Source organism: Megascapheus bottae, chromosome 6 (genome assembly GCF_031878675.1).
Source record: "Megascapheus bottae isolate mThoBot1 chromosome 6, mThoBot2.hap1, whole genome shotgun sequence".
Classification (NCBI taxonomy): Eukaryota; Metazoa; Chordata; class Mammalia; order Rodentia; family Geomyidae; genus Megascapheus; species Megascapheus bottae.
This window is the reverse complement of record NC_143514.1, coordinates 73,057,990-73,084,123: the sequence shown is the minus strand read 5'-3', so window position 1 is coordinate 73,084,123 and position 26,134 is coordinate 73,057,990. Positions and strand designations below refer to the sequence as shown.

Below are 26,134 nucleotides of genomic sequence, written 5' to 3'. Positions count from 1 at the left end.
CGCCGCTCTTCCCGCCGCCGGGGCCAGGGCCATGTCCCGAAAGCAGACGGCGGCGAGGAGCCGGCCGGGCAGCGGCAGCCGGAAAGCCGAGGCCGAGCGCAAGCGGGACGAGCGGGCGGCGCGCCGGGCCCTGGCGAAGGAGCGGCGGAACCGGCCGGAGCCCGGCGGCGGCGGCGGCGGCGAGGAGGAGTTCGTCAGCTTCGCCAACCAGCTGCAGGCCCTGGGGCTGAAGCTGCGGGAGGTGCCGGGGGACGGGTGAGGCGGGCCGGGAGCGCGGGGGGCGGCGCCGGGACGCGGGGCCCCCCACCCCCGCCCGGGCGGGGCCTCGCGGCGGCCGGCGGCCGGGGCCTGCGGGGAGGTGGGGCGGCGGTGGGAGCCCGGGCGGGCCCCGGCTGCGGGCCGCCCGCCCCTCTCGGACGTCTGGGAAACTCGGTGTGCGGGGATCCGCCTCGCCCGAGGCAGCTCCTCCCATCCCCGTCGCCCCCCAGCTGGGCTTCTCCTCCTGTCTGCTGTCCTCAACCGAGTCCTCGCAGGGGTTTGGATCACAATCCCCGGCCCGCGGTGTAAGAGGACTGGGGGCGAGCGAGTGGGGGCTGCACGGAGGGGATGGAGGAAGGAAAGGAAAAGTAACTTCAGGACAGCATCCGTCCATCCACAAGCAAGAGGGGGAGGGAGAGGCGGGGGAAGGAGAGCAGTTAGCATCCTCTCTGCAGAGAAGGGTTCCCAGATGTGTCATTGCCTGAATCTTTTTTTTTGGGGGGGGGGCGGTCAGTGGGTGGCTGGGGAAGTGAGCACATTCCTAGGACTTGAACTTCGAGTCTGTGCTTGCTGGGTAGGCACTCTGTAGCCTGTCCTTCTCCTTGTGGTTGGGTAGCAGGAAGAAGCCAAGAGACCACGTGGAATCGCCTTTCATATAAATTGTGAACCAAGATGTTTTCTTGATTTCAGCAAGCTTAGTGATCTGGCCCTAATTCGCGTTACCCACTTTTTTCTTCAATGCTTTGCGGTATGTGGATGGACACACTCTCTTGTCTTTTTTTTTTTTTTTTTTTTTTTTATCATCATGGGGCTTGCTCTCTGGCCTGGGCGCTGTCCCAGAGCTCTTCAGCTCAAGGCTACTGCTCTACCCCTGGGCCTGGGCCTTATCCCTCAAGGCTAGTCCTAACCCTAGAGCTACAGCCCCACTTCCCTTTTCTAGAGATTAATTGGAGATAAGAATCTCCCTTCTTAAGTGCCCAGGCTGGCTTTGAACCTTGATCCTTAACCTTGATCTCAGCCTCCTGAATAGCTAGGATTACAGGCATGAGCCACCACACCTGGCTACACATAGTTTAGTTTAGCAAGGTGCTGGAAGCAGTTTTGATGACTAAGATATATAGTGTGTTCATCGCCTAGTAGAAAGCCAAGAGTAGATCTCTAGTAGTTTGGGTTTAGGACACTCTGCGTTCTTAATATGTGCCTTCTATGCCTGTATGAAAATATCATGATGAAACCCATTAAAAATGTGCAGTTCTTTACTCAAGCCTAGAATGCCGAAAAATAATTATTTTAGAATCCATAATTCGTTTTATTTTTCATTTTAAAAATATGATCCTAACTATGTTTACTATATTAGAGAGTAAAGCACTTTTTTTTTTTTTTTTGGTTTGTTGTGGGGCTTGCACTCAAGGCTTCCTGGTTGTGCCAGCACTCTACTACTTGAGCCACAGGGCCACTTCCAGTTTCTGAATGGTTAGTTGGAGATAAGAGTCTCATGGGAACTTTTCTGCTGGGCCTGGCTTCAAACTGATCCTCAGATCTCAGCCCCATGAGTAGTCAGGATAACAGGCATGAGCCACCAGTAGTAAGGCACAGGTTTAAAACACAGACATTCATTTCATTAGCTGCCCATACTTGATGTATGGGCACACATACAGACCTGATGGCTTCTGGAAAGTACCATGCATTGAGAGGATGAGGACGAAGATGATAAAAGTAGCATTTTGGTTTTGAACATACAGAAACCCTGAGCCTTAAGGTCGCAGAAGAGTTGACTTTCTACTTCCCCAAACCTTTGAGCCACATTTTGAAAACAGCTAAGTTAAAAAAAAAAACCAAAAACATTCTTCATTATGGTGGTAGTGCCAGGAAAAGTGTGAACACTCTTGGAAATGAGGCCCCCATGCTCATTCGGCTGATACTCATTGATAAACTGCGCTCGATGCCTCTCAGCTTGGGTCAGAATCTGATCAGATGGGCTCTCAGCTGGGCAAGAGAAGGAACAGGTTGTGGTATGCACAGGTCCAGGAGTACTGTAGTTTGAAAGATGTACCATTGTGGGGCTAGAGGCATGGCTCAGTCAGTGAGTGAAAGCGTCATGTACCAAGTTTGAGTCCCAGTCTTGGATCTTAGGAGAAAGTAGGACAGAAAATGTACAAGTTGTGCAGGGTCTTAGGCGTGTAGGAGTAGAAGAAATAAGGGGAAATGAGAGTGAAGAGGCGAGCTTGGCTTGAATGCTTATGTGTCTCACTTCTGAGGTCCTATTCTTTGGACAAAGCTAGATCCAATGATGTTTCCTCCATGAAGCTAACCTTCTGTCACTAATTGTTCAATTGGGTGCCATGAAGTCGGTTGGCTCAGCCCTCATATCCTTTTACTATTAAAATAGATGTGGTTGTCTGTATATATGCTGTTGAGAAGTATCAGATTCTTTTATGCATAATATTTATTGAGTAATCAAGGTAAAAATAGAATGAAGTTAAGGTACTGTACAAAATAAAAGTTGACAGTCTGTGCTCCATTGTGTGATGACACTTTGAGTAGCCTGAGATAGCATTGTGCTGTAGACATGTACCCTGTGGGAAACATGGTACTTGCTGGTTCTGTAATTGCTTGTTTTTCTGAACTGGAATGTAAGACCTTACTCCTATCCCTTAAGCACAGGGGTTCTCAGATAGGGATGATCTTGTCTCCCTGAGGGTATTTGGCAATGCCTGGAAACATCCTTAGTTGTCACAGCTGGCGGCAGGGAGCCGGTGGTGATGGGTTGCTGGCATCTGGGGAGCTGAGGCCCAGGGGGCTCTTGAATATCCTGCAATCCTAGGGACAGTCTTGCCAGCAAAGAATTATCCCCCATGTCCACAATGTGTAACCCACTGTGTGTTTGGGGCTCAGGGAAACAGCCACATCTCCTAGAGGTCCTCAGGGAAGTGGTGCTGTATTGTTCCACTTGCCAGGCTTCCTGAGGGAACCCAGCTCACTAGTGTTTGTCACTACCTGTAATCCTATCAGAAAAGCAGGTGGTTTCAGTTTGTCTTGACTTGTTTTTAGTGGGCTCAAAGTTTGGTAAAGGAGATAGATGCTTATTAGGATAAGCTTAATCATCAGCACTCTCAATTCTGCAGCCCAGGGGTTCCTGTGGTGAGCAGTTTGGCATTAACATTTGAGAGGGAGTGCAGGCTAGAGGCAGGTGGCTTGGGTTTGAATCTCTGATCCACCAAGGGTTTTGTGATCTTGAGCATGTTGCTCCAAGGTTGGTAATAGTATCTTGTAGAATTGTGAAGACTAAGCATGAGCACACTTGAGGAAGTGTTCCCAACAGTCCTTGGCATATTGTACGGTGGTGGTTTTTTCTTTGTTGTTATTTCTGTGTATATGATCATGGTTAAGCTCATGGGGCATATTTACTTTTATACCTATTTTTGGACTTGTATGAATATTATTAAAAGCTCTTTTTTGGGGGGGGGTGGTCCATAGGGCTTGAACTCGCAGCCTGTCCCTGAGCTCTTCAGTTCAAGGCTACCACCCTACCCAGGAGCCTCAGCCCCACTTCCCATTTTCTAGTGGTTAATTGGAGATAAGAGTCTCACTTTAGGGCCGGGAGTTTGGCCTAGTGGTTAAAGTGCTTGCCTAGCATGCATGAAGACCCGGGTTCGATTCCTTGGTACCACATATATAGAAAAGCCAGAAGTGGTGCTGAGGCTCAAGTGGTAGAGCTCTAGCCTTGAGAAAGCCCAAGGACAGTGCTCAGGCCCTGAGCTCAAGCCCAGGACTGGCAAAAAAAAAAAAAAGAGTCTCACTTTAATGCCGAGACTGGCTTTGAACCTGGCTTTGAACCGTGACCCTCAGATCTCAGCCTCCTGAGTAGCTAGGATTACAGGCATGAGCCACTGCATCCAGCTTTACTAAAAGCTCTTATCAAGCATGTTAATCAGAATGTTGTGAATTTAGGTATATTAAATATTAAATAACTAGATCTATAATTTGTGTAAAAGCATACCTTTTAGACTAGATTCAAGAGTAGATTACTGATGGCAGATGCTAAAGGTTGAAGAAATTTGAGAGAAAAGCTTGAAACAAAATGTTTTATCTGTTAGCCAATTTAAAAGGTGATCATGGTTAGATTTTGGCAGTAGGCACCCAACTCTAGTTTATAGAATTCCATATTCCAAATCCTTCTAGAATCTTGTCTCAAGTGGCCACACAACTTCTTGATTTCTCATTTATAGACACTCCCTTATTTAAATTTTCCCCACCCCAAGTACAAATCCTTACACTGTAGAAGAGATTCCTGCTGCTTTATAACTTTTTTTTGGTCCATCGAGGGGCTTGAACTCTGGGGCCTGGGTGCTGTCCCTGAACTCTTCAGCTCCAGGATTACTGGTGTGAGCAACCTCTCCCAGGTATAACTTTCTATGAAACACTTTTCTTAGTTGAAAACCAAAATCTGTCTCTTACACAGATCTGAACTTTTTGGAAGGTCATGAATTTATGTTTTAGAATCACAATGTCATAGTTTTCATGTGGGAGTATTAACCAGTTTGGTATGAAACTGGCTTCAAAGTAGTTTACAGTTCCTTGGTTTAAGGACATTAGATTGGACTTGTCTCCCTTATCTGGGACTCTGTGATATAATCTGGAGCCTTTGAGGGTTTGAAAGAGAAGATCATTTTTGGAGTTTCTCATTGGCATTTAAGATTTTTGTTGTTGTTGTTGTTGGTCTTAGGGTTTGAAGTCTGGGCCTGGGCATATCCCTGAGCTCTTCAGCTCAAGGCTAGTGCTCTGCCTCTTTGAGCCACAGTACCACTTCCAGTTTTCTGGTAGTTAACTGGGAGATAAGAGTCTCATGGACTTTTGTACCTGGGCTGGCTTTGAACCTTGATCCTCAGATCTCAGCCTCCTAGAGTAGCTAGGATTACAAGTGTGAGCCTCCGCGCGCTTGACAGCATTTTAATTTTGAACAACAAAGCAGAGTTTAAGCATGACATATCTGTTACCTGGGTACAAGGGGCTAGCTGGGATGTGTTTCTGTGACACAACTGTTGGTCCTTTGGGTGCCTTCTCAGGGCTTTTTCCTCTCATTAAGTGTGGATTGGGAGATGTTCATGCTGCTCTTTTGAATACCTTTTTAAATGAATGATTCTCTAGCTAGGCATCTGTCATGAAACTTGACATCGTTTTGGAAGGGGACCTGGGAGTGGTAGTCCTTAGTCCTGGAATGAGCCCTTCTAGGTCTGCATCGTATCACCAGCTCCACTTGTCGGGGAGATAAGGCACAGAGAACTCGCCGTTGCAATGCAGTTGCATATCTGTCCTAGGATTCCCCCTGCAGCATTCTGGGACTGCTGATGTCTTACTTCTGAGCATGAAAGAGTTCCATGGATGGCTTGGCATGAAGTATCACTGTTTGATGAACTAAGCTCATTTTTGAGAGGTCTTGATCACTCATCGTTTTTGTTTTGACAGCAATTGCCTGTTCAGAGCCCTTGGTGATCAATTGGAAGGACACTCACGAAATCACCTCAAGCACCGACAGGAGACAGTGGACTACATGATAAAGCAGCGGGAGGATTTTGAGCCTTTTGTAGAGGACGACATTCCTTTTGAGAAGCATGGTAGGTTCACCAGCTCCTTCAGGAGTAAATGCATTGGGTAATTAAATCCATCAGCATCCTCTACTCTGCCTGGGTTTTGGTTATGTAAGTTGTGGCATTAGTTTATTCAACAAACACTCATTTTCATATCCTGTGATTAGCAGCATGCTCAGTAGCTGGGGGGAGTAAATTTTGAATGTGTGACCTTAATAAAAGTGCTGGGTTTGGTGGGTGAATGGTAGAGAGCATTGCATGTATGAACTTCTGGGTTGATTATTAACAAAACATATTCAGTGACCTGAAAAGCTGGTCATAGAATCAATATCTAGATCTTAAACTGGGGTTTGAACTCAGGGCTAGGATGCTGTCCCTTAGCTTTTTCACTTAAGGATGATGCTCTACCATCTAAGCCACTGCTGGTTAATTGCAGGAAAGAGTCCCTCAGACTCCCTACCCAGGCTGGCTTCAGACTTCGATCCTCACAATTCAGTCTCCTAAGCAGCTAAGGATTATAGGCATGAGCCACCAGCTTCCAGCTATATATCCTTTAAAATCTGCACACATAGAGTAGTAGAAAAGGCTGGAAAGATGCTAACATCCAATTATGATCATTTCTTGATCTCTAAATTTCTATAAAAAGGGAACAAAAGCAACATCTCAAAGCATTTTTTTTTTTTTTTGCCAGTCCTGGGGGCTTGAATTCAGGGCCTGAGCACTGTCCTTGGGTTTTCTCAAGACTAGAGCTCTACTACTTGAGCCACAGTACCATTTCTGGCTTTTTTTCTGTGCATGTGGTACTGAGGAATCGAACTTGGGACTTCATTCATGCTAGGCAAGCACTCTACCACTAGGTCAAGCCCCCAGCCCTCAAAGCATACTTTCTGTAATCTCTTAGTAAATTATCTGGATGGGACTACCAGCATTTTAAAATACCTTCTGTAGATGTCTTGATTTTTTTTTTTTTTTTTTTTTTTTTTTTTTTGTCATTTGTGAGTCTTGAACTTTGGGCCTTGGTGCTTTCCCTGAGCATTTCAACTTAAGGCTAGCACTCTACAGTTGTGAGCCACAACTCTACTTCTGGTTTTCTAATGGTTCATTAGAGATAAGAGTCCATACCACCAGTGCCTGGCTGGTCATTTCTTTTGTAATCAGAAAATCAATAATGTCAAGTTAATCTCTCATCAAAAACCCAACTACAACTTACTTTCTTTGAGGCAAACTAGCTAATGATTTTAATTAGTTCCTATCTAGCAAGCACAAATCAAAACGATGTATGAACGATTGCATTTCATTGCATACTTGGTGAGGGTTTACTATGCCAAGTGCAGACATTCATGTTTCACAAATAGCATTCTCAGTATAAGTCTGACATCTGTCTCTTATTAGAAAAGAGAATCATCCCTGTGTTTTCATAACTGAGTCTAGAAGCCAAGTGGACCTGATAAAGACCGGAAAGGGAGGTTAGTGTGGAGGCCCTCTGCACTGGCCAGGTGAAGGAAGAAGGCAGCTCTGAGGATGTGGGGGCCCACTGCAGGGAGCGTCTGGCTGGGTAACTAAGAGGACTTACTGGTGGTGATGGGGGAAGAGGTGGTGGGCGGAGTGGAAGCTGATGAAGTGTACGTGCTTGGGAGTTATGTGATCAGTGACACCAGTGCTCTTCTTGGTCCTCATTAGGCAAAAAGGCCATTTAATAGACCCTGGGCATAGCAGCAAAGCTCCTGGTGGGTAGATTATGGCTGTCACCAAGTTGAAGTGGAGCTTCTTGTGTGGTTACTCAGTCTAGCAGACACATTTTATCCAAGAGTGGATACAGTTTATCAGAATCAGCATTCATACTTTGGTGGTGTTGTATGGGTAAGCTTTTAGCTTAGTGTGTATAAAGTGAACTGTGTTGCTGGGTGTGGTTACACAATCCTGTAATCCCAGTACCTGGGAAGGTAAGGCAGGAATCTTGTAAGGTCAAGCCCAGCCTGAGTTAGAGAAAGACCTTGTCCTTCAAGACACAAATAAAATAATTTCATTTTCCCAGTTAAAAAATGCATCACTTTGGGGGCCGGGAGTTTGGCCTAGTGATAGAGTGCTTGCCTAGCATGCACGAAGACCCGGGTTCGATTCCTCGGTACCCCACATACAAAGCAAAAAGCCGGAAGTGGTGCTGAGGCTCAAGTGGTAGAGTGCTAGCCTTGAGAAAGTCCAAGGACAGTGCTCAAGCCCTGAGCTCAAGCCCAGGACTGGAAAAAAAAAAAAAAAGTATCACTTTGGTTTTAATGAGTTTTTAACAGGTGATGTGAAATTCCATTTTGAACATTTCTGAGGAAGTGGATGATCTAGTAGACCTGGGGGTGTGAGGCTTAAAACTTCAATTGCTAATGCAGTGGTGTCACTTTAGCTGTACAGTAGAAAGGTCTTTCTTGAAATTCCACGGACTGGCAAAACAAATGAAAGGAAACAGAAGTCTGTGCATTCTCCTGTGCGTTGGTTGAAGGTCAGACATATTATGTTTGTTCTAATGTCTGACTGCTTGTTGTATTATAAACTTCTGAGGGGGCAGAGAAAAGACTTGGTTTCTGTGTGGAAACTTGGAACATCTGGTAGGCAATCACATATGAATTGCTGGTCAATGGACAGATGGCTCACTTAACTAGAGACCTGATTTACCCTGGTATTTGACTATGTCTTTAGGCTCAGTCCTTGCCTGCAAACCATGGCTTCAGAGAGAGAGGCGGCACATCCTTTTCCAACAAACAGCCAGATCAGAAACCTGAGTGTCATGAACACCTCATCTCCCTGCTTCCTCTTGCCAGTCATTCCTGTGTCTCAGTAACCTTCCCTCTTTGTAGCCCCCTCATACAGTCAGGCCTTGGTGGCCATTTCTCCAGAATCCTCAGTGCTGTGTCAATGGGCTGTGTGGCCTCTTCATCTTTGTAGTGTCTTCCACATGGCACCAGGGTGGAGATCTACATGTGTGCTCTGTCTGAAACCTGCTGGCAGCTTGCCTTGATCTCCAGACAATTTGGAGCATTCTGAGTTCCTGCCATACAGTTCAGCCCAGTCTCTCCAGCTTCTGCTGAGAAGATCACCCATTGCTCTAGGTAGCTCCTGCTTGTCCTTGTCAGCTTAGTTGTCAGAACTGAGAAGTTAGTCTCATTCACCTTCTCTTTCTCATTGCCATACCGATGGACCTACAGTGAGGCAAACTTCCTGGGTTTGAGGGCACAGCCTCACAAAACATCCTTATTTCTGACACCATCTGCAAGTTTAGGGTCTCTGCAGACCTCCTTCAGGTATAGTCAGGTTTTTTTTTTTAAGAATTAATTAACATTGATTTTTACATCATATTTCAAATGACATGTTTAACACACAAGTATTCAAGAAAGGAATCTACATATAATCACTGGCACTCAGGTTTTAGAACATAATTAAAATTAAGCTAAGGGTTTGTATGTTGTAGATGTGTGTTAATCTATGTAATAAAATATTATGTCTGTAGAGTCATAAATTTTTATGTCTATGTAGTTATGTTTATATTTCCAATAACCTGTCCATAACATTGGGTACGCAAATATTGAGTCATCGCTCTTGTACTGTTTGGATCTAATAACCACATATTAAGGATACCATGCACCTTTTGTTCCTTTGATCTTGACTTATCTCACTCAACATGATTCACTCTAGCTTCATCCACTTATATACTTAGTTTTTTAAAGTAGTACTTACAAGCTCAATGATAGCTGTAGTTTTATAGGGAAAGGCGTCAGGTACTGGTGGATCCCTCCTGTAATCAACCTAGCTACTCAGGAGGCTGATATTGGAGGTTCATAGTTTGAAGCTGGTCTGGACAAGAAAGTCCATGAGATTTTTATCTCCATAAAGCTGCAAGTGGAACTGTGGCTCAGGTGATAGAGCCTAAGCCTTGGGCACAAAAGCTGAGGGACAGCTCCCAGACACTGAGTTCAAGCCCCAAAACTGCCACAAAAAGAAAAGAAAAGAAATAAACAACTTAGCCAAAGGAAGAGATATACATGTGAGTCTGAAAGCTTGCTTTGTCCTCGGGAAGTAATATCCTCTTGACATCCATGTGTGAAAGTCTGTGATTGCTATCACCCAGGGGAGCTCACCCCAGGCATACCCTACTTGGTATTCCAAGATACCCCCTGCCCTTTATTGATTGCTTGCTATTGGTAAAGGATGGATGTCAGGTGTGGTTCTAGAGCTAGTCATAAGAGACACTCCTCTCTTCTTGAATATTGTAAAGGTTTAGATGCTGACTGGTAGAGACCTGGAATATAGGCCAGATCTCTTTGGGAGAGATGTAATCCTGATTACATTTCCTTACTGAAGCATGTGTCTCTAATTCCTGTATTCTGGTTGTAAACTCTTTGAGGGCAAACTCAGATGACCAAGAGCCTGGCCTTTCCAGATTTCCTAGGTGAAGTCTCTACTCATTGGTTCTGTGACCACAGGTAGTTATTTACTGTTATGCATTTCTGTTTTCTCTTGTGTCAAGTGGCATGCATAGGAAAACTTTTTCCACAGAGCAGTTTAAGGGTAGATGAAGGGCCTTAAGGCATCACTGAGGACCTGGAAGCTAGTGCCAACTCTGCCTGATTGGGTGGGAGTAAGGGTTGACTAAATAGCTTAAATATTGTCAGTGACCTAATCTCTAAAGCTCCTGTTGACACTACCTATATCCACATTGCTTATATGGCAGGAAATGGATGCCAGTATTAAAGAGCTTTGTGAAACTGTGAAAAGTTTTTGAAGTATTTTTGAACTTTGAAGTGCCCCACCCCTAAGTTTAAAGCTGGAAGTTCCTCCCTCCTTGCTTTGTTGGTTGTAATTGGTTTAACTAAAACACAATTGTGTTGGGGAGTTATGTCCTGAAAGTCTTCTAAAGAAGTAAAACCAAACAAGGGGAAAAACTGGTGATGCATGAGAAACGATCAGAGCAACACTAGAGGCATGTGTCATTGCATGTGTCATTGGCACATTAGTGCATGCTCCTGGGTCTTGTGTTCGTGGCACCTATTATGTAGCTGCGGAGAGTACTTAGTGACCGTTCACTGGTGGGTAATGGATGGGTCCTGCTGTAATGAATGAGTGCTCTCCTGAGTAGCAGTGTGCATATGGTTCTCCCAGCTCAGTCTCCACACCGGCTATGCAGGCACCTGGTCTTGTCTCTCATCATTCTGAACTATTCAAATGCCAAAATGTATATATGTTTGGATTCTTTTTACTATGAAGGCTTCATTTTTCTTTCTTATTTCCATGCAGTGGCCAGTTTGGCAAAGCCTGGTACTTTTGCTGGCAATGATGCAATTGTAGCCTTCGCAAGAAATCATCAGTTGAATGTGGTGATTCATCAGCTTAATGCCCCTTTGTGGCAGGTAGGTCACCTGTTCCAGAATTTACCTATATTCATTAGCTTTGGGGATGCATAAGTGACAGGGCTTGACCTGTAATGTTGAACTTCCCGAAACTATGTGAATCAGGAACCTGGCCAGGGGTCTGTGGAGACTTGGAATTAATCCTTGTGTTATCCACAGCAGGAGCCTGGAATATAATTCAGAAATCATAAAACAGTGTAAATGTTGTTCAGTCAGTTAATTGGGTAATTTGGACACAGAGAATCTAGTGTGGAAGTATACCTCAGGTAATTCCATAAAAATACCTAAAGTGAGAAAGGATCAGTGCATACAAATTGTGGTTTTGATGTGCACATATTCCCATGTATATTTCTGTATTTTTTAGGGGTACAGAAAGAGACTAAATTCATTATAATGACAAACTTGTTCATCTTGTTCTGTAGATATCCAGCTTTATTTCTGTGATCTGTGGAGTTGTACATATTGGTTTCATTGTTTCTCCTGTGGCTCCCCCCCAAAAAAAAATAGATTTTGCACAAATAGTGTTCCTGATGTAGGAGGGCAGACACATTGATTGTTAAGCCATTTTGTAATTCCTTTTTCCTCCTATCCTGACAGATCTGTTCATCAACTCTTCTCACCATTCTTTATCTTTGGTATCCTAAATTAATTAACCTTATCTTCCAAGCATAAAGCCAAACTGTTCTGGAGTGTGGAATATTGAAGGCAGAGCTGTAGGTTCTCCACACTTCCAGGCCCCTACTCTTCCTCAGAGAGTTCAGCAGTTTCTTGTTACTGTGTAGTTTAGCTTCTGAAGACTGAGCATATGATTTCTAGTATCCCCTGCTCCTCCACTTAACCATTTCTACCTTATTCTTTAGTTAGGACCTTCAAACTTGTTAATTTTAGAAAAACTAGAAAATTTCGAAAAGATTATAAAGGCAAGTGAAAATCATGGGTGTTAGTGTCACGTTACCTAGGGATTATTGCCACTAACATGTTAGTGTCTAATCTGTGGTCATTCCCCCCCCCCCCACACACACACTTAGCTACATCTTAAGCATATCTATACTTAAATATACAAACTTACATTTCCTGTTATCATAAAGGTTACAATACCATTTTTAAGATGCTACCTGCATATACTTAAAAAAAAAATTCTTAGTCGTGGCTTCTGCTCATTTAAAAACAAAGGTTAGCTGAGACCCCCACAGGCTGTGTGGCTCTGTGAGCAAGCTGCTCGGCCTCTGTGTGCCTCATTTCTCTCATGTGGAAAAAGGAAATTGCCAAGGAGCAGGGGATCTAGTTAGAAATGGATGCTGGTGTAATCCTAGCTACTCAGGAAACTAAGATCTGAGGGTCACTGTTCAAAGCCATCTTGGGTAGGAAAGTTAGTGAGCTTCTTTATCTCTAATTAACTGCCAAAAAGCCAGAAATGAATCTGTGACTCAAGTGGTACAGTACCAGCCTTCAGCACAAAAGGTCAAGGGTAGTACCCAGGCCCTGAGGACCTGGTGTCAGTACCCAGGACTGACACCAAAAAGCAAAACCAAGGGCCACAGCCCTTTCTAAAAGTGCACATAGCCCCTGGCAAAACTGGTAGCTGCTCAATTTCACAATCTTAACAGCGTCCTTATTGTACTACTGTTAGACCTCAGATTTCCTTCCCCTCCCCCCCTGCACTCATTGTAGCTCCGACTCTGCTCAGTGTTACTTGGCCCTTGCAGTGCTGGGCCATAGGGATCTCTGCCTCCTGGACTTCCTTTCGTCTGCTTGATCTTTCCTAACAGTAAACACCACTGTGAACATATGCAGAGTGCTCTTTCTAGTAACTAGCCCTCCCTTAACCTCTGCTCACCACTATCTGATTTGTCTCCTAGTTTTACCTTCCCAGGATGTCAGTCAGCCTTCTGTGTCTATACAAAGTCCTTTTCATGATTATATAGCAACAAAATGAATTCTCCCCGAGTTGGCGAGGAATTGAGATCTAGTGAACAGGAGTGAAATAGTAGCTGTTTCTTTGGGGCCTCATTGCCAGATGTCTGACAGCAAAGCGAGCAATAGTGTTTCTTTCTAATGATCTGTGAGTCGAGTGCTCCACTCCCTAGATCCAATTTTTGTTGTTCAACTTTTACTGTTAGCAGAAGTTACAAAAATAAGTTGAATACTGAAGGAAAATACTCAGTGCCAATGCAATAACTGTAGCTTGGTTTTTCCTGCCCTCGCTTGAGCTTTTAAAATGATCTAGATCTATGGAACATCCATGTAATACATTCTTCCACACTTACATCTATAGTGTCTTCATTCATAAAGGAAAGAATAATTTAAAAAAATAAATTTTATTTCCACTGAATCACCCCCATGTTCTTTCTTCTGTAATGAAGCTTCTTATAAAACTTTCAAGAACTGAAACCGCATTGGTTGCTGCTATCTTAGAGTTCTTGAATTAGTGATGAGGCTCACGCCAACAACAGCATTCTTTCTCCTGGTGACAAGTGGACCATGCATACCCGGGCACAGTCCAGATGTGTCATCAGCTCAGGAGAATTAGCTGATAGATTGGGTGTCTGCTAGGGGTTTGTGACATGTAGGTATTACAACTCGAGTGTAAGCATGTCAGGGATTTGCCAGTCATCATTCATAAACCTTGGCTTCCTGTTTTTCCTAGGGACAGGGGAGTGGCCCCTGTTTGGTATGTGTCCACTCCAGGTGCTGTGGGGCTTACCTACTCTACTAGGGCAAAATACTGCTCTGCCATCTGGACCTGGGTTGTCATAGCACAGGGCTGCACATCTGAGAAAGTGATTTTGCTTTCTCAACTTTTACTTAATTTTTTTAACATAGGCCATGACCAAGCAGTTTACAAAGAAGTAGTAGGTTCCTGTTTGTCCCCCTTTTTTTTTTTTCCTGTTTGTCTCTTTTTCCCCCCTGTGTTTTTTTCTTTTTTTAACCATAGGCATCATTTACATTAGCAGTAGCATTAAACTACTCTGACTTGGAACAAAAACAGAAAGCAGATGCTGATGCCGTGGAGTTTTAACAAAGCTACTGGGATTCCTAAGGGACAGTGCTATAATTATTTTTAGTTTTTGTGGACATGTAGGTTTTGGAATGTCTGCAGACTAGACCTTAGAAAGAGGCCGGGTATTTAAGTGCCTAAGAGGTATGAAAACCCTTGACATTTAAGCTGATTTAACTTTACTGTAAATGTGCTCCTGAGCATTGAATCTGCATATATATGTATGATTTATTTCCATATTATTACATATTGAATAAGCACATATAAGCATATGAGGGTGGGAGGAAGAGAAGTCTGAAGCAGATGGACACATCCTAGGCACATTCCTAACCAGTGTTTATATAGAGCCTGCTACCAGAGCTTCGTGGCCCAAAGCAGTGTCATTCAGATCTTCTCTGGCATCTCCCTTTTGTCTGCAGATTCGGGGTACAGACAAAAGCAGTGTGAGGGAATTGCACATCGCCTATCGCTATGGAGAGCACTATGACAGTGTTCGGAGAATCAATGACAACTCAGAAGCACCTGCACACCTCCAGACCCACGTGAGTGAGACCTTGTGTTTGCGTGTTCTCAGCTAAGCAGGAAGCCAGGCCAGAGCTGGACATCCTGGAGCTGGGAAGGAAGGAAATAAGGAGGGAAAGAAGGAAATAAAAGTCTCCACTGAGTACCTAGGTGCAAATTTTATTAGATTTGGTAGATTTCAGTCGTTTTATGCGTTAGGATGGTCAAGATTATATTATTTATATGGTTTTTAGTTTTGCTTCTTGATCTTTTTTTTTTTTTTTTTTTGTCGGTTATGGGGCTGGAACTCTGTGAACCTGGGCGCTGTCAGCTCAAGGCTACCATCCTACCCCTTGAGCCGCAGCACCACTTCCGGTGTTCTGGTGGTGAATTGGAGATAAGAGTCTCAGGGACTTTTAGTGCCTGCACTGGCTTTGAACTGCAGCCCTCAGATCTCAGCTTCCTGAGTAGCTAGATCTTTATTTATTTATTTATTTATTTTTTAAAGCTTCCCAGGGCTTTGCCCTTGCTAGTAGCCTCTCCTCTACTCAGGAGCGCACAGCACTCTTCCAGCTCTTTCATGCACGGATAATTTTGGACATGAGGTCTTTGCTTCCTGCCCAGGTGCATACCTGGACCTGATCCTTCTAATAATGTTTGCTTCCTATTGTAGAAGCACCACTGCCATGCCCAACTTTTTTTTTTTTTCTTTTTGTGGGTCATGGGGCTTGAACTTGGCCTGGGCACTGTCCCTAAGCTCTTCAGCTCAAGGCTACCACCCTACCCATGAGCCAAGCCCCACTTCCCATTTTCTAGAGGTTAGTTGGAGATAAGAGTCTCAGGTCATTTTGTGCCCTGGTTGGCTTTGAACCTTGTCTTCATATCTGAGCCTCCTCAGTACCTAGGATTGTAGGCATGAGCCACTGCGCCCGTCCCCAACGTTTTTTTGAGATGGGGTCTTATGAATTTTTCTGCCCAGACTGGTCTGAAATCACTCTTCCCTTCTTAGCCTCTCATGTAACTAAGATGACAGGCACATGCCACATGCCAGGCTATTGGTTGAGAACAGGTCTAGTGAACTTTCCTGCCAGGACTGGCCTTGAACTGACCTTCCCTAGTCTCAGCCACATAAATAGCCAGGCAGTGTTAGTCATTAGTGTCCAGCTTTGCATTTTCTTCCTTTTCTCCTTCCCTCCCTTCTCTTTCTTTTTGTTTTTTGGTGGGAGAGTCAGTTCTGGGGCTTGAACTCAGGGCCTGGGCACTGACCCTGAGCTTCTTTTGCTCAAGACCAGTCAGTGTTCTACCACTTTAGCCACAGCACTCCACTTTCTACATTCTCTCCAACACTTGCAATTCTTCTTTCCTTTTAAGAATGGCTGCCCGCCGGGCACATGCCTGTAATCCTAGCTACAGAGGGAGCTGAGATCTGAGGATGAGGCTCAAAGCCCCTCACTAAAGTCCAAGAGACTCCTATCTCCAATTAACCACTAAAAAACCAAAAGTGGCCCTGTTGTTCAAGGGATAGGGCAGTAACTTTGAGCTGAAGAGCTCAGGTACTATGCCAGGCCCAGAGTTCAAGTCCCATGGCCAACAAAAAAGAATGGCTGTCCCACCATATGCATTTTCTTAAGTTTTTCATGTGTTTTGTAGATCTTTCCTGGGGCTTAAACTCAGGCCTGGGTACTGTCCTTGAGCTTTCTCAAGGTTAGTGCTTTACCACTTGAACACAGCACCACTTCGGTTCTTTTCTGTATATGTGGTACTGAGGAATCTAACCCAGAGCTTCATGCATGCTAAGTAAGCACTCTACCACTAGGCCACACTTCTGGCCCCCTTTGCCTAATTTTTTTTTTTTTTGCATTTTTTTAATTAAAGAATTTATTAACATTGATTTTTATATTATATTTCAAATGTCATGTTTAACAGACAAGTATTCAAGAAGGGAATCTCTATATATAATCACTGGTGCTTAGCTTTTAGAACATAATTAAAATTAAGCTGAGGATTTGCATAATTGTATTGTTTTTCCTCCTCCTCCTTCTCCTCCTCCTCCCTTTTCCTCCTCCTCCTTTTTGTTCTGGTCTTGGGGCTTTAACTCAGCCTGCTTACTGTCCCTGAGGTGCTTTTACTCAAGGCTAGTGCTCTCCCACTTAATCTACATCTCCATTTCTGGCTTTTTGGTAGTATATTGGAGGTAAGAGTCTCAGGGACTTTCCCACCTGGACTGCTTTGAACTGTGATACTGATTTCAGCCTTCTAAGTAACTAGGATTACAGATGTGAGCCACCAGTGCCCAGAGGTTTGTCTTCATTCTGTGTTTTTTTTTTTTTTCTTTTGGTCATGGGGCTTGAGCTCTGGGCCTGGGTGCTATCCCTGAGCTCTTCAGCTCAAGGCTACCACTGTACCCCTGAGCCACAGCCCCATTTCTGGTTTTCTAGTAGCTAATTGGAGATAAGGCCCAGGCTGGCCTTGAACTAAGATACTCAGATCTCAGCCTCCTGAGTAGCTAGAATTGTAGACGTGAGCCACCTCACTCAGCTATCTTCATTCTTGAGTTATAATGAGTTCTTTATATATTTTAGATAGTAGATTCTTGAAAATACAGGATTTGCTACTGTTCTTCCTGGTTCTCCCTCATTTGTAAATAGTGAGTTCTTCCTTAAGTTTGTATTTCTAATTTTGTTGTCTTGGCTAATTGCATTGACTATAGCCTCTAAAAAAATATTAATAATAATGACAATGTTAGTGAAATTCTTCCTTACTTTAATTGAAATGAAGACACCATTCTGTGAATTTGCAGTGATTACTAATTAAACCCATAGTACAAAACCTTTAGCTTGTATATAGTTAATTCACCATTATAAGTAACATATAATCCTATATGTGTGGTGCTATTTCCTCTAGTGACATTCCAAAGCTGAGCAATTGCTGAATCAGACTGCTGACAGTGCCAAATTGTTCAGGATATATATATATATATATATATATTTATTTAATTTATTTATTTTTTTTTTTGGCCAGTCCTGGGCCACTGAACTCAGTCCCTGAACTCAGGGTCTAAGAGGTAGGTTAGAGCCCTACCTCTTGAGCCACAGCACCACTTTTAGCCTTTTCTGAGTATGTGATATTGAGGAATCAAACCCAGGGCTTTCTGCATGCTAGGAAAGCACTCTACCCGTAGGTCACATCCCAGTCCCAAAGTAGCTAGGCAAGCACACTACCACTAGGCCAAACTCCTGGCCTCTCATGTATACTTTTAGTAGATTCTTTTATATGACTATCCTAAGGTGCTCATTGCTGGCTTCTCTGATATTTTATGTGCAAAAGTAACATAGAAACATTTACCCATCTCCTCGCATTAATAGGAAGTGGAAGAAGGGGGCTGGGTAGTTATAGGGGATGAGTTTCAGCCTTTCTGATTCAGGCTTTGCTCATAAAGCCCTCTTTGACTCCAAGCCAACTGCCCTTTGTTGCTTTAGAATTAGACTGACAGGTTCCCCTGAGTGTGGCAGAGTGCACTGGAGGTGAGGTAAATCATGTTGTGCTGTGTACCCCAGAGTTCACGGATGGTCAGACGGGGCCTGGACCACGTGAGAGTTAGATGAATGAATGTTTCTTCAGGACCAGCATTGATCTGTAGAAGCTCAGCAAGTGCAAGTGCGGAGGATCCACTCTGTTCTATTCACAGGTCAGGAAGTGAACTGAGACAGAAGTATGCTGTTCATTCATTGGTCGTTGCCAAGATGGTGATGTTTAGCGCTGGGAGCTCTCATGCTGTTCTATTGATTGGTCCATCCGCTCTCTTCTTGGGCCTTCTTTTTGTTGTCGCCTAGCATCTCTGCGTGCAGATGGGACTTAGCTGTTCAGTGCTGTGCTTTTCACATTGTTGGTAGAATCTTTCCTCCTACAAGTTTGAATGTTTTAATGTTAGTCTCTTTCTATGTTGACGATCAAACAGAGTTTGGTTATTGATCCTTTTTTTCCCCTTCAGTTTCAGATGCTTCATCAAAGTGAATCAAATAAGAAAGAAAAGATCAAGACAAAGGGAGTTGACTTTGAAAATGATTTGAGAGATGAAGTAGAGGACGCTGTCCAGAAAGTCTGCAGTGCTACCGGGTGTTCAGTCAGTATTCCCTTCTTGCTCTAGTACTTATGTCCGCAGGGCTGGGCATGTGGCCTACCTGCTACTATTATGGCATCACTAGGATGCCAGCACCAATCCAGCCGCAGCCTGGCCAAGCGATTAGGTGATGTGGCACATCTTAATGAGCATGAGCTGTTCCCTAGACAACTTAATGTGAGCTGGTCATTATTTTCCTCCTTTGCTAGACTATTCCACCAAGTCCTACAGGGTGGATTTAATTTCTTTGGACTCGTGTTTTATACTAGTAAAGTTATAGGTTCATAGATGGAATTATTTTATAAATGTATTTTAAGTGGTTATTTCGCATGATGGTTGTTATTGGCATTTTCTAAATGGGAACAATCTTGAAACCTGTGTCTTTTCTCATTGTTCCATTTTTGTATTTTAAATCGGGAGGCCAAATCAGGAGCATTCTGAATTTGTGACCATCCTAGGATATATAGTGAGACTCCCCCAAAACTAAACCCCAAACAATAAAATAACATCGTGTTGATGCATTTGCTGAAATAGAACCTGGATAGAAAAGTGGATCTTGAATCTTAAAGTGTTTCTTTGTTTCCTGGATAGGATTTTAATTTAATAGTCCAGAACCTGGAAGCTGAAAATTACAATATTGAATCTGCAATAATTGCCATGCTTCAGTTGAACGAGGTGAAAAGAAATAGTAAGTCTGTGACTGCTGTTGATAAACTTCCTAAATGGCTGTATTGGTAATGTCAACATAATCACTAGTTTATTGAAGTCCTTGGTATGCTGCATTTCGGGGTTCCCCCCCCCCTTATTCTGGACCTGCATGGAGAGGGTGGTTTGGGCTGGAGACGAAACTGGAGTCAGACAGGCCAACTGGCCAACCTTCCTTGCAGGGTGGGATGCTGAGTATGTTGGGAAGACAGCTAATCTAGTCTTGGGGATAGAGTGTGACATGGAAGACTAGCCTAGGAATAGGATTGCTGGTAAAATTCAAAAGACATTTGGAAGAGTGGCAGATACCTTTACTTGGAAATATTTATGATGCTAGCATACTATCAACTGGTGATAATTTCAGTGTTTTTCTGTGAACTGAGTTTAATTTTGACTCAGGGAGGTGACTTCTCAGGTCATTTCCTGAACCCTTTCCCACGTGGTCAAGCACACCAGCATCCACTGTAAGTGTTTGTGGTGTTGACACCACTGTCCAGCACTTGTGCTCCTGGTATGGTGGGGACTGGGCATGCTCGGCGTGAGGTAAGGAGCTGTATTTTTTTTTTTTTGGCCAGTGTTGGACCTTGAGCTCAGGGCCAGAGCAGTGTCCTTGGGCTTTCTCAAGGCTAGAGCTCTACCACTTGAGCCATAGCACCACTTCTGTTTTTTTGGGTTTTTTTTCTTATATATGTCTTACCAAGGAATCGATCGCAGGTCTTCATACATGCTGTGCAAATACTTTACCACTAGGTCACTCTCCCAATACAAGGGAAGCTACCGACCTCCCCTTGGAGCCAAGTCCCACTTCCTGTTTTCTAGAGGTTAATTGGAGATAAGAGTCTCAGGTCCTTTTGTGCCCAGGCTGGCTTTGAACCTGGATCCTCAGATCTCAGCCTCCTGAGTAGCTCGGATTGTAGGTGTGAGCCACACCACCGTGCCCACCGCACCTGGCTGGGGAGCTGTATTTTAAGTGATGTTTACATGAATCTTAGTCGCCACATGTGACTGGTGGCTGTTGGTTTGGATATCATCACTTTAGATCTTCTTCTGGGTTTTGTGTACAAATGAAAGATTTCTCCCTAAAAATTCATTCAAAGGCCAGGCAAGGTGGCTCACACCTATAATCCTAGCTATTCAGGAGGTTGAGATCTGAGGATCTCGGTTCAAAGCCAGCCCAGGCACTAAATTCCAAGAGACTCATCTCCAGTTAACCTCTAGAAAACCATAAGTGATCACCCCATTTGTAAGGAAATGGAAAAACTTAGAAAAAATCATATTAAGTGAAGTAAGTCAGACTCAAAGGAACATAGGTTCAATGGTTTCCCTCATTTGTCATAATCAGTAGAAACCTTGGGCTCTCCTAGCAGAGATTTACAATAGAACAAAACCTAGATACATGAGGTCATATAGTATGATGCTAAATGAAAGGACCTCCAGGATATAGAAACAAAATCCATATAATGAGTGATTGTTGTCCTTAATATACTGTGTTATCTGTCATCTCTTTTGATGTCCTGTGGTTATCTCATATTGTTAGAGTATCTTACCTTGTTAACTGATACATTGTATATATGCTTATTTGGTTATTTGAAATAGGATAGGGAAGGGGGGAAAACAAGATGAGGGGCGAGGGTGGGGAAAGGGAAATGGGGACCAAGACATGAGAAAGGGTATCAATGTTTGTGAAGTAATGCACCTTCTACCTGGTGAATATAATGTAACGCTTCTATTAATTACAATAAAAATATATGGGAAAAAAAAAAGCAAGTGGTGCGGTGACTGAAGGGGTAGGGCTGTTGCCTTTAGCTAAAGAGCTCAGGGACAGCGCCCAGGCCCAGAGTTCAAGCCCCACCACCACCACCGACAGGGGGGGGGAAAATCATTTGTAAAGGTAGTTTAAGGAGCCAAACCCTTCTGCCCTCAGGAAGCTGATCACAAACCTTATAAACTTATCACAAGGTTATTTTAACTACATCCTACATACAGCTCTACCAAACGTTTTGTCCCAATCTGTTCACATGACATGGAATTTTGTTTCAGAAAGCGATCTGGGGCCCAGGTGATGCTGGAGAATTTATAGCATGGGTTGTTCCTCTGTCAGGTTCTCAGGTTTATCTCTCCTTCGCTCCCTCCTTCCCTCCCTCTCTTCCTCCCTTCCTTCCTTCCTCCCTCTCTTTGCTACTCCTGGGGCTTGAACTCAAGGCCTAGGCACTATCCCTGAGCTGTTGGCTTGTGTAGCTCTACTCCTGTTTTCTGAATCTTGGTCCTCAGATCTCAGCCTCTTAAGTACCCATATTATAAGCGTGAGCCACCAGTGCCCAGCTAGGTGGTTTTTTTGTTGTTTTTTTTTTTTTTTGTTTTGTTTTGTTGGTCCTAAGGCTTAAACTCAGGACTGGGCACTGTCCTTGGGCTTTTTCAAGGCTACAGCTGTACCACTTGAGCCACAATTCCACTTCCAGCTTGTTTTCTATGTACGTAGTGCTGAGGAATGGAATCCAGGTCTTCTTGCATGCTAGGCAAGCACTCTACCACTAGTCTAAACTGGTTCTTGGTTTTAATAACATGCTTTTCTTTGGAAGGTGCAGAAGAGAACCTTGAGAACCTTGACCTCAGTGGCCGAGCACTGAAGCCGAGTGGCCCATTATGGGAGGAGGGTGGCAGTGGCTCCAGAATCTTTGGAAATCAGGGCTTAAATGAAGACAAGACTGAAAACAATAAGGCACAAGCTATTCCCCGTGAAGAAAACAAAGCACATAAAAACCAGCTTCCTAAGGTAGGTGAGAGATGCAGACAGGCAAATGGTGGGTTGCTGAAATTCTGTGCCATAGGTGGGGGTGTTGAGGGTTTTTTGTTGTTGTTGAAGGGCTGGAACTCAGAGCCTGGGTGCTGTCCCTGAGCTCCAGGCTAGCTCTTTACCACTTTGAACCACAGCGCCACTTCCAGTTTTCTGGTAGTTAATTGGAGATGAGTCCCATAGACTACCTGGGCTGGCTTTGAACCATGATCCTCAGTTCTCAGCTTTCTGAGTCTAGGATCACAGGCGTGAGCCACCAGTGCATGGCTGAAGTTCATTTTCTTATGTGTCTTTTGATTTATTATGAGTAGTGGGAAATTGTGCAGGGAAGAGAGAGGTGGGGATACCTAAAATTGTCAAGAAGCAGACCAAACGCCTTATCTTGTATTGTGGGGCCAGGTGGGAGGATCCAGACACTGGCGTCAGGTCTTCCTGTGTGCACTGGTGGAAGCTAGCTCCTCCACCTAGTGTTTCTGTGTGGCAGGCAGTCCCAGGAGCACTCATCTTTATTCATGGCATCATTTGCTGTGAGTGCCTTGGCATATGACTCATTGTGCTTCATGTTATTTTCTTGGGTAGAGTCTCAGAAAAGGAGTTAGGAGTTTAAATAAAGGGCATGCATAGATAGCTAAATTCTTTTTGCCACTCCTGGGCTTGAACTCAGGGCCTGAGCATTGTTTTTGAGCTTTCTCAAGGCTAGAGCTCTACCACTTGAGCCCCAGCACCACTTCCGGCTTTTTCTGTGGAAGTGGTAACGAGGAATTGAACCCGGGTCTTTGTGTTTGCTAGGCAAACAATCTACCACTAGGCCAAACTCCCAGCCCCTTTAAAGACTTTGGTAAATTGTCAGGTATCTATCAGAAAAGTTGTGCCTCCCGGTCTTTGCTTCCCACAAGTCACAAAAAAGATGTGGCACCATTTGTTTCACTGGATTTGGGATTCATTTTGAAGATAACAGTTCTGAGCTCAGAATGCCACCTAAGGTGAAAATCCACAGGCAGAGGCGCTGGTGCCGGAAGCTTCTGGGGACCTGGTTAGAATACCCGAGCTCTTAATTTATGGGGGAAGGTGTCCCTTGCCTCTCTTGGGAGTGGTGTCACTGAATCCCAGGGGTCCAGTTGAGTAAGGTGCCTAGTTGAGTAAGTTTGAATTGGTTTGTGGGGAGGAGTTATTTGGTTTGCTAGATCAGCAAAGGGATATACATTGCAAAGTAAATTTGAGCAGTAATGGAAAAGAAATCATTTTGGGTCTCTTGAGCTGCGGTTTATGGTTTCTTTCAGGTCATAAACAAGCAGCGGAGGGAGCAGCAGCGGCTGGAAAAGAAGAAACGACAGGAAGAGAGGCACCGCCAGAAAGCTCTGGAAAGCCGGAGTAGCCACGGGGACAGTAGCAGAAGCGAAGCAGATGTGAACACGCAGGTCACCTTGGTGAAGACCTTTGCTGCTCTCAACATCTGACTTGGGATCCTGTGAGCCAGTGAGCGCTTCCAGCCAGACTTTCCAAGGAGGCCCCCCCGGGATAGGATGGAACCCAGCCAACAGCCCACATGAGCCCTCACGCACACTTAGTTTTCCTCAATCCCCTTCTTCTTTGTTTGGAATTTTGTCCATGCTGTGTTCGTTTAGACCAGGAAAGCCTTATCCCGAGAATCAGCGTTCAGTGACTCTGAGATTGCCCCTTCCCCCTTGGGGTGAGTTTGCTCTATGAACTAGTCTAGAGTAATTGTTAGAAATTCAGAATGACCGATTCCTCAGTTTCTTTCCTTTTTCAAGCAAATATTAACATAAACGGTGGTTTATTAATGAACTAACTCAGGAACGTATTTAGATTTTATTTTCTTATTCAAGTTACTCAAGAAAGAATCCAGGAAGTGATTTTTCCAGAGTAATGTGATCAGCGCCTGCCTCTGATGTTCCCTGATGTCGCTCTTGAGCCATGCGATGGGCGAGGCCTGGGCTCTGCTAGGAAGTCTACAGTGAGGATGGGTTTGGGGTATTTGTTTCTTCACAAGAAGGGAGAAGTGGGAGGACTCCTGGATTTTTGCCTAGGAAGAATCTAAAGAAATGACCCGTGTTTCCAGGAGAAGTCAGGAAGAATATCTAAGGCTTTTCATTTTAAATGCCTATGTTTTCTTCCTTGCTGTTCTAGAGTTTGATGCCTTTGGAGAAATAAATGGTAATTTGACCTCCATAGGTTGCTAAATTTTTAGTATGTGGAAATGAAATCCCACAAACTGTGTCCTTTATTTCTTTTTATTTAAGCCCCCTGGGGATTTCAGTGTTGGGAAAACTGCATCTCCATACGTGGTCAGTGGCCTCTACAGCGGGGAAGTGACCACAGCTGTGAACTGAGCAGTGGGCAGGTGCTCCCCAGCCTGAGTGGGCTGGCCTTGAACCGTCAAGGCTGGCACCATCACATGCCAGGTGGCCCATCTTGGCTGTAGTCCTCCTGCAGTCCTAGTATTTGAGCAGATGCTATATAATGGGTCAAGGTAAATTTCTTGTTGTCTCCCCACTTCTCAACCTTCCAAATGATAAGAATCCAGAGGAAAAGGGAAAATGATACAAAGGTTTTTTTACACAAATATACATATTATTGTCTGGGCAGACCATGGACTTACCAAATGGTCTTTGCAAGCTGAATATTTAGTTTTAATGATAGTCTTACATGGTTATTTGTGCATGTTAGGGATATTTTGTGATTGGAGCACCAGAAGTCTCTTGGAGCAGCTTCAAGGGTGCTGTGCTTTGAATTTTGTCCTGGTCACAGTCTGTTGTGTTATGTTGCATACTTTGAAATGTACAATACTTTTTTTTTTCTACATGTTATGGAGTTCTAGTTTTTCCTCAGTCCAGACAAGGAAAAACAGTTTTCTGCAATATTGAACGGGTGGTGGGATTTGAGTTTTCAAATCCATTGTCTGTTGTCCTCTCTGGCCAGGTCCTACCTGGCTGAGTTGTTGTTTGTTTGTTTGTTTTTGCTAGTTTTGGGGCTTGAACTCAGGGCCTGGGCACTGTCCCTGAGTTTCTGTGTGCTCAAGGATAGCACTCTACCACTTTGATCTACTTCTGGCCCTTTCTGTTTGTGTGGTACTGAGGAATTAAATCCAGGGCAACATGCATGCTAGGCAAGCACTCTATCACCATGCCATAATTCCAGCCCCTCTTGAGGTCTTTGGGATGGCAAGTCCTGTTTATGCGCAGTACTGCTTGAGTACTGAGATAGTGTACAGAAACTGGAAGCCAGAGAAAGCTTACCAGAGACTCCCTGGCAGCAGGTAGCCATGGGCCCATTGGGTTGTAGAAATTTAGAAGCCGCTAAGAAGTTACTACAGAATATTAGGAACATTTATTTATAATCTATTTAATTCTGATAATAGGCCTCAGCATTTCTGGTATACACTGACAGTTTAAAAAAAAAAAAAACTAGTCAAATGTCTGTAATCTTTTTTTGTTGTTGTTAGCATTTCACAGCTTTCCTGTTACAACAGGTTTGCTTTGCATGTTCATTACTAAACCCGGGTACTTGCACCCAGCTTCAGTGGTGTCTTAGCTACGAGTATGAATTTAGACCTCACTGCCTTAGTTTCACTGAAGCAGAAGTAGATGGAAGCCACAGGCTCGGCAGCCTTAGGAAACACCCAGCCGGCACAGAGCCACGTATGTTTACTGTTGGGGTAGAGGCTGCCCTCACATGACATGCAGTCTGTCCTGGGAGCTGACCCCAGTCTAATCTCCAGCCCGTGTTGGGGCTGGTTTATGTCTTGGCAGCTTGCGA

The 26,134-nt window shown here is 44.2% G+C and overlaps 1 protein-coding gene across 2 annotated transcripts; it reads left to right on the top strand.

Moving 5' to 3' along the window:
- Otud3 (OTU deubiquitinase 3) lies at positions 1–24,167 on the top strand. 2 transcript variants are annotated; one of them, XM_090335690.1, is made up of 8 exons: positions 1–255; positions 5,725–5,873; positions 11,127–11,239; positions 14,657–14,779; positions 18,730–18,861; positions 19,450–19,546; positions 22,143–22,336; positions 23,638–24,167. In XM_090335690.1, the coding sequence occupies exons 1-8, from the start codon at positions 32–34 to the stop codon at positions 23,812–23,814; spliced, it is 1,209 nt and encodes a 402-aa protein (XP_090191816.1). In that variant the 5' UTR covers positions 1–31; the 3' UTR covers positions 23,815–24,167. The 2 variants fall into 2 exon arrangements, with proteins under 2 accessions (XP_090191816.1, XP_090191817.1); XM_090335691.1 differs by having other exon boundaries at positions 154–241.
- The last annotated feature ends 1,967 nt before the right edge of the window (positions 24,168–26,134 follow it).